General features: G+C 37.3%; 1 protein-coding gene across 2 annotated transcripts in view; it reads left to right on the top strand.

Annotated features, from left to right (window-relative positions):
- Window positions 1-12,525, top strand: part of HIBADH (3-hydroxyisobutyrate dehydrogenase) — a 114,848-nt gene that overhangs the window by 21,275 nt on the left and 81,048 nt on the right. For both annotated transcript variants that reach the window (XM_045495167.1, XM_045495166.1), the window contains exons 3-4: window positions 1,312-1,421; window positions 4,131-4,252. In XM_045495167.1, coding sequence (XP_045351123.1) covers window positions 1,312-1,421; window positions 4,131-4,252 — 232 coding nt within the window. The remainder of the gene's footprint in view (window positions 1-1,311; window positions 1,422-4,130; window positions 4,253-12,525) is intronic.

Below are 12,525 nucleotides of genomic sequence, written 5' to 3'. Positions count from 1 at the left end.
ATACTTGACCGCCTGCAATTTTAAAATAGGACTTAGGAAATTATGTTAAAACTGCATCTAGAATTTGATTTAGGAGCTAAGAGTCTTCTAGGGAAAATTGGATTGTGGTCACTTCTAGCTCACAATATTGAAATCACACACTGCCTTCCCATTCTTTCCCTCTCATCAACTGCACATCAAAGACGAAAAGAAAGCATTAGGTATAATTCTGCCATACGCAAAGCAGAGGCATTCCCATTTCCAGTATGCTTACGTTTCCTAGCAGAAAATATGTCCATTTTTAATACATGTGTACACCATTCTACAGAGAAATCTGCAGTTATCCCCCTGGTAGCCGTTTGTCTTTTTTTAAAGAGAGAAAAACCTTTAGAGGAGCTTTTGTCACAATTGGGGTGGTGGATTCTTCCTGTTAAAGGAGAGTTTGACTCAAGAAGTGAACTCCCAGTCTCTTCTGACCTCTTCGGTTGCCAGCTGGCTGGCGAGGCATATCAGGGTGCACGTGGGAGAGAGAGCAAGGGTTTGGGGGAACGTGGGTGAGGGCGTGTACATCTGTGCATGCATGCACACGTACAGAGGATGGACGGCCACCTTCCTTTACGGTATGTTTGTAGTCATCATAAGGCAGAAATGAGGGCGGAAGTGAGAGAGCGGACCTTGATGCCCGTTTGTATGTCTTGTGTCTGTAGTTTCCACATGTGTCCTGGTAGCTTGCGCGCTCAGCCTTTATGGTGGTACTTACAGCTGGTACAGTTAAGTGCTCATGTCCTTGTCCTGACCTTTTCTTTTCTGTACAGGCTTCATTTCCCCCCCCCCCCCCCCCCCCCCCCCTTGAAAATGGAGACTAGAGACTGGTGGTAAACGGGACTTGAAATTTTACTGGGGGATTTTGCTGCCTATGAAATCACCGGTGAATCCTATACTTTAGCTACCATCCCCGTTGCACTAGGATGTTTTTCTTAGTCAAAGCATCTACCAAAAAGTATGCTGTTTGAGAACCCAAGTTGGAGGAATCCATGAGAAGTACATCTGTTCCCAGGACTGTTGGGTTTTGCCCTTTCCCCCTCAACTCACTTCACACTTTTTAAAATAAACAGTAGATTTGATTCCATAGAAACTGCATCTATATGTGTGTAAGGAATAGCTTCTCTATTTTAGGCAGTAAGCTTTTTTTTTTTTTTGTCATTTGGAAATAAATTAGTTTTATTCACTGTCACTGTTGTCAGCGTGCATAAAAAGTGAATCCTACTTGGGCTCTTGAAACTGCCTCCGTTTTAATTTAAATAATGTGCCTTTGTAATTTTTTTTTAAAAGGTAGTGTCTTGCCCAGCAGATGTAGCTGAAAAAGCTGACAGAATTATTACAATGTTGCCCACCAGTATCAATGCAATAGAAGCTTATTCGGGAGCAAATGGAATTCTCAAGTATGTATTTCTCAACTGTGGAAATTTTCTTGTTACCGTAGTTCATGAATTTCATATTTGTTAACACTTTAGGAAATTACAATGATGTTCGTTAACACTTTCTATACTGTTTTCTTGTTTCTGAAAAGTGAATGGTGTGGTTTCTCTCTCATTGTAAAGGGTTTCTTTTTTCACTGAAAGCAAGAATGTGACTTTTGGGAATAATTTTTTTTTGCTTCTGTTTCTTTCCTTAACTCTTGGATTAAACTTATGCTTTCATTGCTAACATGTTTAAGAGACTTTTAAAGCTTGCATTTTAAACTGTACAAATGTTACAAGCATAATTTTCTTACGGTTTATAGAAATTCAGGAAAAGGTTTCTATGAAAAATAAAACCAAACATTGGAAAGAACACTATTATTTAACATTTTATTATATTATAAAAAGTTATTGTATGTCCTCTGGGTTAGTACATCTGTAGTAAGAACTTTGAGAAGTTGGAATTAAAGGTTAGCAGTAGCTCTTTAAATAAAATATAATTTGGGTCAGAGTTTTCTAGCCAGTGCTTAGCTTCTCTGGCTTTGAGAACCTTTTGGTTAATTTCTGCCTATTGCCAAATCCTTGTGGTTGTGTTAGAATGACAGTGGTTGAATTTCCTATTTAATTTGCTGGTCTCTATGGTTCCTGTTTCTAACTTGTTTTGATGTTGAATTTCAGCAAGGAGAGAACAAACTGGTAGGTCCTGTAGACATACATAGGGCTAAAAGAAAGTGTTTAATTTCATGAAACTGTAATATGTGAAATTTGAGGCTTTTGGAAATTGAATTGTAACTTGCAAGCAAAAGACACTTGGCTATTAGAAAACTGATAAGATAAGTGTTTAGATTTCAGGGAAGGTTGAAAGACGCTCATTTTGGACAGAGCCTTGAGGCCCATGGTGTGTGTGGTCCTGAGGTGACTTAGTGGTCTCATTATCTAGTCTGTTCCCGTTATGGCCCTGCTTAATTGCCTGCTTATTTGCCTCTTCAGGAAAAGTTACTAAACTTTTGTGTGGTGACCAACTGTTTATTAATATTCTTTGCTAAGGAATATGGTGGCCAACTAGCAGAGCAGTTTTGTCTAGGGAGTGCTTTCATATATTGCGGCTTTACGTTGAACTATAATTTGCTTTTTATGGGTGGTTCTTTATTTTCTTCTGGGTCAGGGTCATTTCCCCACACTCAGTGCATATGTAATTTTTGAGACACTTTCCCATTTGCTTCAAGATTTAAGACCCTTGGGGCACCTGGGTGGCTCAGTCAGTTGAGCATCCGACTCTTGATTTCAGCTCAAGTCATGATCTCAGGGTCCTGGAATCAAGCCTTGCATCAGGCTCTGCGCTGAGTGTGAAACCTACTTGGGGCTCTCACTCTCTCTTCCTCTGTCTCTCTGCCCTGCTTGCATTCTCTCTCTCTCTCTCTCTCTCTGTCAAATTAAAGAAAATATATTTCAGATCTAAGGAATGTTAATATGACATAATTAAAATTAATTATTGGTAAACATAATTCTTATGTTTTAGGTTATATCAAGTGAAACTCCACATACTTATAGTGACCTGTAATAGAGCATGCTATTTCTTTTCTGTGGAATATACCATTGCATTTGGACCAGATCAATTCATATGTTTAAAATGGTTGTTCATCACATTTTGTATGCTATTTTTTCTATAAAAAGATTTTTCTTTCTTTTAATAGTTTTTTAGCAATGATTTTCTATTTTCTTCTTCAGTATTTATATTTATTCATTTCTAATTTTCTAATCATAATTATGATTACGTGTCATCTGGATTAGTTGATCTGTAGTAAGGACTTTGGGAAGTTTGAATTCAAGGTAAGCCATAGCTCTTTAAATAAATTACAATTAAAAAAAATTTACAATTTAGGTCAGTTTCCTAGCCAGTGAAGATAGACATAGATTATAAGGGAACCATGTAGATAGATATAATCTGTACTTACAGTACAAACAAAATTGTCTTATTATAAGAATGCCATTTAGTATTGATGTAAAATATGATAGAGGAAAAGACTGCTTCCCCACTTTGCCAACGTATATATATAAATTTACCATAAAGAGCAAAAAAACTGTATTTGTGAGATTTCTAGGTTCATTCCTATATTTCCCTTTCTGCCTCTTTGATGTTTTATTTTATCTTTAAAAAGCTGTAATTATTAACGAATATGCCACCCTCGAGCAAATGGCTGAATTTCAATGTTGTGTTTAGTCTACCTACTGGAAAGGACATGGATATGTGAAATTGGCAACATGGCTTATTAAAGACAAATAAAATACTTTTTAAAGAGCCCAGCTATTGTACAAACAAAAATTTAAATCTTACCAAATAGACCTTTTAAAGTTAACAGGTGTTTTAAATTGCTTACCTATATTATTATGGTATTGTGTATTTCACCTAAAACCAGAATTTATAACATGTAGTTTATTAGATTATTTAGGTTTGTTTGAAAGAGTTTGGGTTTACTTTGAACTTTAATTGATCTGAAAATGAATTTGAGATTTTTAACCAGTTCTAATAATGTTTTTAATATTAAACCAAAGACCTCCTTGATATCTGGCAACTTTTAGTAGATTCTAATTCTATAGGTAGTTTGCATGAAATGTTTATGCAGAATTGCAAGCTATATTTTTAAAACTATAAACCTATAATTAAACTATTACTTTTATCTATTTACTTAGAAAAGTGAAGAAGGGCTCACTATTAATAGACTCCAGTACTATTGATCCTGCAGTTTCAAAAGAATTGGCCAAAGAAGTTGAGAAAATGGGAGCAGTTTTCATGGATGCCCCTGTTTCTGGTGGTAAGTGGCAGCTAAAATCTATGCACACCTATTTCTGTTTGTCAGAAGAAGCAATTACAATTTTCTGGTACCCAAGACATATCCACATATTTTTAGACCTGTTATAGGAGTCTCCATTTCCTCACTGAAAACAAAAACAAAACAAAATCACTTCTGTTATTCCGTATGCTCAAAATACATTGCTTGTTCTAAGTTCAGACAAAAGGATGTCACAACCTTGAAGAGTTGTGAATTTTTGGTCCAAACTGCTATGGGTTGGGCTAGAGCTGTTCCTAGAAAATTTAACTTTTCAGAACAGATTCAAGGAGTAACTAGCTTGAATCTTCTTTTAACTGTTAAAGAAGTTGAGGAAATGGTAAAAAAGAAAAAATCATTTTGCAAGGGGAACTTTAGGCCCAGATGATTTTTTACAGGTGAATGTTACCAGAATTTCAAGGGGCAGATCATGTCCGTTTTTCTATGAACTTTTCCAGACAATAGAAAAAGAGGAAACACTGCTCAACTCATTCTGGAGACCCGTGTAACTCTGATACTTCAACCAGAAAGAGAGAGAAATGAGAGAGAAAAATTTTAGGTCTATATCAGTCATGAATACAGAAGTAAAAATTTTTAAAAAGTATATTAGCAAACTAAATCCAACCATGCGTAAAAGAGATTAAACACTACAACCAGGTTTGTTTTATCTCATATGTACACAAATGACTTAATGTTAGAAAATCTATAAATCTATTTCACCACATTAACATTCTTAAAAATCGTATGATCATCTCAGAGGACAAGGATTGTCAGTAGTAAAATTCTAAAAGCATATTATTATATCAAATATTAATAGTGGGGATCTGGGTATTTTGGAATGGTAGGATTATAGGTATTATGATTTTCTATAATTTCCAAATTTTCCAAAATTACTGTGTAATCAGATACCATATACATACATGCATGCACACACACATACATATGTGTGCATAAATATACACGTATATATGTAATTAGTTGAAGACTTGTTTCTAGCTGGAGACTTTCTAGAGAGGCTGGACTGAAGAAACCAGTCATTTGCTCAAGACCAAGACTAGATTTTTTTTTTTTATTATTTTCTGTAAAATTCTAACGTAATCTGAGGAGGAAAATAAAGATTGCTAAATGGAAAGTTGTCCTTTCTAAAATCATCATCTCCTTACAGTGTTAAAAAATAGCTAACAGCTAGTGTGGTACGTTGTTACAGTAATGACCTTTAATGACTCACATCTCTGAATCCACTCTGTGTATCCATTCGCTCATTGACTCTGAGTTGAGCTATCTGACTTGCTTTGGCCAGTGGTATGTTAGCAAATGTTACAAGCAAGGATAGACTTGAAAAGCACTTGGCCCTGTCTTGCTCATGGGGACTTTTCTGCTGTCACATAGAGAAGCCTGGATTAGCCTCCTAGAGACAGGCACTAACCACCAAGCGTATGAGTGAGGCCATCTTGACCATCCAGCCAGAGTCCCCTTCCCAGATGACTGCAGCTGTATTACTGAGCTCAGGCAAATGAACTGCCCAGCTACAGTTGTCCAAATTGCTCATCTACAGAATTGTGAGCAAATAAACCCACTAAGTTTGGAGTGTTACGTAGCAGTAAATAACTGATGGAGCCAATATAGTTGATATTTCCATTCTTATGTAGAAGTGTTTGTTGCCTAAAGGATCGATCAGTGTGCCGCCTGTGCTTACATAGTCTTAAGTGTCATAAACCCTTTCTGAAGGAGAATGATAGTACCACAGTCAGCATAAAGGCCAACTTTAATGCTAAAGCTAAGACGCTAAAATGAAGTTTATTATTAAGCCAGTCCAGGAAAGAGTTTTGTTTGCTGCAGACTGGTCCGACTTGTATCTCTGTATTCCTGATTACAAAGGAGAATGTTTGCCTAAATGCTACTGAAGTAGCCACCCTGGTGGGCTGATATGAGATACCTATATTTCATAAGATCTGGAAAAGTAAGTTGGTAAAACTTCAGTAAATCTTATGGTGTTTTCATGGACTTGCTGGAGTTCAATATTAAATAGTATGTATAGCTTTCAAGTGTCTTTTGTGCTCTTAGAATTTTTACTAGTAGAAGGGACTTTAGTAATAACTTAATTTGACTTTGTTATTTTACAGATGGGAAATTGAGATCGCAATGAGGTTAAGTGATTTGCCCAGAGTTCTCTAGCTTGATAGCCAATCTAGACTAGAATCTTCTCTCCCAACTCAATCTGAGGATCTTCCCAGATCTCTGTTAGAGCTTTTCTCCCTTTAGTCCCACCCTGTGGTGGCCTTTCTCTTTTTCAAAGCAGTGGCCTACTGCACCATTTCTAACAATTTTACCTAGTGGCTGGTCCTCTCTCTTCTGTCTTGCTAACTAACTAGCACTGCCGTGTAGTAAAACCTTGGGTGGGGAGGTGAAGGGAGAATTGCCTTCTTTTCTGACTCACAGAGATTGGCTTCTAACCTGGAAGAGGCCTAACAATTCTGTTCCAGTCGTTTGAGAAGCAGTGGTTGAGAGGACATTATTCTCAAATCTGGGGACCTCTGCAGAGATCAGAATAGTCCTATTGTATTCACCCCATCCCGAAATGTTTATTAACTGGCTTCTCAGGAGTCTTTTGTTCTGCTGATGAGTTGGGATAGAACCAGAGTTTTTTGGGTCTTTCATGTCTCTCATGTGGATCCAATGTTTTGTTTAATCAAATAAATGTCCAGAAAAGGAGAAAGTAGAGTAATATTTTGACACATCCCTAACATGTTTGAATGTGACTAGGATAGGATCTGTTCTGAGGTTTAAGGAGATGGAGTTGACAGGATTATAACCGAAGGCAGTGAAGCTATTTTCCATGCCCTTCTTCTGTGTCCCCATAGTATAGTATCTTTGCCGCTGCAAGGACCATGGTGTGATTCTTGTTTGTGCCTGTTTCTTCCACTGCTAGACTCTGAAGAGGGCAGATGTCTTTCTCCACTTTGTATCTCCAGTGTATATCTCCTGGCGAGCATGTAATAAAGTATGATGGATTGCATTAAAGATCTTCTGGTTTCTAGTTTTTTAATTTCAAGATTAATGTCAAATATTTTGAGCTTTCCTGCAGTTGTTTCCTCACTCCCAGGCTGTACTCCAGCTTATTTATCTCCAGATCATTGACCTCTCTCTGAAGTTCAAGTATCTGCCTTGCATTGTAACATCAGTAAGATATTAAGTAATTACTGTGTTCAAAATGTTATATTGTAATATTAGATGCCATTGGGAAGTGTGATTATGATCACAGGGCGGGGGTAGGATAAGAGAAGTAGAATAGTAATTCAGAACAACTTAAAGAGGAAGTTCTTGCATTAGAAGTTTAGGATTTAGGAAAATATACTAATAAAAATGATGTATAAATAGTTACACAGTGCAAAATAACGTAGCACAGCAGTCTTCTCAGTACTTAGCAACCAGAAAGGGAACTCTTCACTAACAGTTTGATCATAGCAACATGTTGGGCGTTGTAAAGAAATACTGTCTTTGTCCTTTCTGGGGTGGCTATTAATACTTTGACTTTTACCTGTATGGATATATAGAGAAAGAATAATACCAGATTCGATTTAGACAGTTGATTCTGGGGCAACAGAAGAAGTTTTAGTTCTGGAAATGGAAAGTTTATGTTAAAGGTTAACTACAAACCTCATAGGTGATTGATTCCCAGTTACATCCACGGGAACGAACTAGTGGAATTTGGAATTAGATTTGACAGTTCGTTAGTGACTATTCTTTAAGCAAAGAAAAAAGGAAATCTGTTAGTTCATACCGTTCTCTTATCACCTTTAGTTTCAGTTTTTGTTATACTGTTAACAAATTCAAAGTTCACTTGATATTAGGCTCAGTTGGTTAAGCGTCTAACTTCAGCTCAGGTCATGATCTCGTGGTTCACAAGTTTGAGCCCCACATCGGGCTCTGTGCTGTCGGCTTGGAGCCTGGAGCCGTCTTCAGATTCTGTATCTCCCTCTCTCTCTGCCCCTCCCCTGCTCGCACTCTGTCTCTCTCTCTCCCTCAAAATAAATAAAAATTAAAAAAAAAAAAAAAGTTCACTTGATATTAGGGGTAGCCTAGAACTTTTAGGGAAAGAAAGGAACTCTAAAAATGAAGGTTTAAAAAAACTGAAGGTCTTGTGTTTTTTTTCAGTGAAATGTACTTAAAATTATTATACAATTCCTGCAAGATTATATACTGTTTTCTGATTATACACTCTTTTTATTATGCTGACAGTACCTTGATTGCAAGGGACATGCTTCACTCTTCATTTCATGCAACAAACATTTATTGAGTACTTTTATGTGGTGGGTATGGTCTAGGTGCTGGAGTTAGTGCTTTGAAAACATGAAAAGTCTTTTGTCACATGGAGCTTATGAGTTAGTAGGACTAGAGAGAGTAAATGAACAAAAATAATTTTAATGGTAAGTCCTATGAAGAAAAAAAAAAGGCAGAGTAAACAGTTAATGACACAGACTTAAGGGGAAGGTCGTTTTACATAGAGTGGACAGGATGCCTTCTCTGGGGAAGTGGCAGTGAGGCAGAGACGTGAAGGCACAAGTCTGGGGGAAGGGTATTTCCGCGGAGGAAGCTGCTCGAAGGGCTCTGAGGTATGAACAGGCTTGGTAGGCTTGTAGAACATTTATCTTTGTATCACCAGGACTTGGCAGGTAATTGTATTCAGCGTTCATTGAACTGACTCACCTATAAATTGACTCCCCGTATGTCTAACGCCATGCCTTCGTTTATCTGTGGTTATCAAAGTAAAGCTAACTAGGCTGTTATGTAAGTTAGCCCATGACACTGGCCTCAGATATGATGCCTTAATCTATTTCTCTATCTTGTGTAAATCACATCTGTATGAAAGTTGTAATCCTTTAATAGTCAAATGTTGTTTTGTCACACCATTTTGGATACATGCTTTTTTGTTTGTTTTTGGAGAGGGTCTGCTACTGTAAGGTTAGTTCCAATTTGATCAGCTCTCGTGTATAATGAATGCTAGACATAAAGCAAATTAAAAACTATTGTTTGTGACTAATGACCAAATACTGTTCAGTGTGTTCCAAGGGCGTAATTAACAGCACTTAACTGTGCTTGAATAATTGAAGAAGAAACTCACTGATTGCCTAATCTGTCTGTAGAGTTGCCCAGAGACCTTGAGTTGAAGTGACTCTGAGGTGGCACTTGTGCTTAGCCCAAGGCTGTCTGAGCTGGCAAGCCTCATTGATTTGCTACACCGGATTGCTCCGGTTAGGGATTAATGTCAAAATTAAATAATTGAACTGGTGTGTATGTGTTTCCCTACCGGGAACCCAAATTTTATACTCTATTTGGCTGGGTTAAGTTTTAGTAATTTGTTTGAGGTGTTCTTAGAACACGGAGTAGTGAGCACAAAACCTATTAAGGGATTTCTGTTAGAGTCCTGGACTTGCTTGCTCAATTCCTCAATGAAAGTCTCACACACACTCCATTCTTGTTTTTAAAACAGTGAACTGGGCATCTACTGTTTTTCCACCAGATCTGTATCTAATTTAGGGTAAAGGGACCACAAAAACAAAACTTATTTCTATTTTGGCACCTAACACCATCATAGTTAAGGATTTGTTGGCATTTCATTAAAACATTTTCTTAGAGAGGTTTATAACTTGGCAGATTTACTTGCCTTTGGGCTGCAGCATTGCTATTTCTGTCCAAAAGTAAATGCTTTCACCAAATTTCATACAACTGAATTTGCGTGGGTATATGATGTGTGGAGAGGGAAGGGCTATCCCAAGAGGTCTTTTTTTCAAGTTGTCACAAGCTGTTCGATTAAACAGTAGTATTGTGTGCGGCATTTACTCTTACATTTTAGTCTTAACCTCAGGAAGATTTTATTTTTTAATGTTTGGAAATAGGTTGATTTAACATGGTTAAGATAATTCATTTTCATGAGTCCTTCCCTTTAAAGAACGGTACTACTATGATTTTTAGTTCTTTTTACATGACTGCCTTCTATTATAAAATGTGAAAGCATTTTGTGGCAGGGGTGCCTGGCTGGCCCAGTCGATAGAGCATTTGACTCTTGATGGCCCCACGTCGGGCGTAGAAATTACTTAAAAAAAAAAAAAAAAAAAAAGAATTTAGTGGCACCTGGGTGGCTCTGTCAGTTAAGCATCTGACTTCAGCTCAAGCCATGAGCTTGCAGTTTGTGGGTTCCAGCTCTGCACTGGGCCCTATGTACAGAGGGCCTTCTTCAGATCCTGTCTCCCTTTCTCTGCCCCTCCCCCGCTTACTCTCTCTCTCTCTTTTTCTCTCTCTCTCAAAAATAAATAAACATTAAAAAAAAGTTTAAAAAGAGCGTTTTATGGCATTGACTTTTGTAGGAGAGACTTGAATTACTCGGTCTCGAAAAATATTAGCTAAAATAAGCCTTTCCTTGGCCTGTTTTCGTGGTATTTAAAGCTTTAGTAACTCAAATAATTAAAAATTTTCCTTAACTTTGTTTGATGGACAGATGCATTTCCTTGAAAGTGACCTAAAATTCATCAATGCCAGCACACTAAAAATGGGTTAATTATGTCAGCCGTTTACATTTACCCACAATTTTACTTATCGCCTTATATTCATTAAGTATCCTTTTTGCCTCTGGAGGATACCTTTTTTTTTTTTTTTTTTTGCCTAGGATTTTCTCCAGTTTGCACAAGTAGTTCAGAAATGTTTGGTAAATAAATTCCAAGGATTTCTTTGAAATTAGTCCCTAAGAAGAGGTGCCCATAAAAACCTCTTTTTACATTCTCTGGCGGGCTTAAGACTCCCTACAACATGTCACAGACAGGAGTCCCTATATAAGGTGTTAATGAGTTCTTAACACATTTAGAGAAGACTGCTGACTCCCTGCCCAAGGTAGCATAGTTGAGGCAGCTTTAATAATCTGTCTCCTAAGAAAATAGTAGAAGAATGGCTTAGAGAAGGCCAGGTGATCAGTTCACTCAGTGCTTGTGTTACTGTTATCATTTATCGTGAGTAATAATTACTATTGCTAATAACAACCTAGTTTATTTCTCAGAATTTACGCTCTTGCAGTTTGCAGTTCCCCATCTCCAAATCTGCAGGCCAGGTTTTAATTGCCGCGCATTTAATTGCATTGACATTTCCAGTCAGGTAACCATTACCAGGGTCGATCCTGCCAGGCTCTGTCCTGTGGTGGAGGGACACTGTGTTCTCTTCACATGGTTATGTTGGAAAGTGCATGGATAAGGCAGGGGTCCTGTCTGAAGTAATCCTAGGGTATTTTTAATGTCCTTTAATTGCCATTCAGGATGTAAGTCAGACCAGACACAATTGGGTCTGGTCACAGTTCAGAACTGCCGTGTGGTGTTTATATAAAGGTAAAGTATATTTAGCAAATAAATCCCCTGAAGCTATTCCTTATATAATTTATTTTTTATTAACATCTGTTGATGGCTAAGCAGTGTGAAATTAGTTCCAGTATACGTTGTGTATTATGTCTTTATTTTGTTTGACTTGTGATCCCTGGATAGCACTGGGGGTAAAGCGGGAGGAGGAAACGGAATTACGAATTTGACGAGGGCCTTGTCATTGCCATCAGACCATTATCAGACTTATTTGTGGTTTTCTAGACGTCTGATTTTCTTTTCTTGTTTAGATGTCTGATTTTCTTAAAGATAGCTTGATAATGTTAGCAAATGAAAAGTATAGTAAGTTGAGTTTAAATCCTTCCCTCTCTATATTTGCTGTATGGTTCCATTTTGTTTTACGTTGCTTTGGGTGTTTCAGTTGTGACAATTTTAAATTTAGAGGCCCATTTCATAGTAAGGACCCTCCCATTAGGGCCAGTGAAGGGATGGCAGCAGACTTACCTTCTCGTCTTCCTTCCTAGTGATTTAAACTTGACCTGAAGGTAGAAGGTTTTTGTTGTTGTTTCGTATATAGGTCAGATTACTTGTATCACTGTGAGAGATGTGGACTTTTTTAGAGGAGTATTAAGAGTCTTAAGATTTGTCCCTGACATCTTTTTTATTGAGTTATTGACTGTTAGTTATGGTCATCAGAATGTTTATCCCTCGTGGTCTCTGGGACGGCATTGTTCTTAGGGAGGTCTTTAAAAACGAAACATAATATGAGGCTGGGCATACAAATAGTTTTATCATTAATTACATTTCATTTCCCTTAATTCTTACGTGTTAGGGTAATACTTGTTCTCAAGTGACCAACATTTTTAATGTACTGTGTACATATATTAAAAGAGTAGAAAA

This window comes from Leopardus geoffroyi, chromosome A2 (genome assembly GCF_018350155.1).
Source record: "Leopardus geoffroyi isolate Oge1 chromosome A2, O.geoffroyi_Oge1_pat1.0, whole genome shotgun sequence".
Classification (NCBI taxonomy): Eukaryota; Metazoa; Chordata; class Mammalia; order Carnivora; family Felidae; genus Leopardus; species Leopardus geoffroyi.
This window is presented reverse-complemented; position numbering and strand designations above follow the sequence as displayed.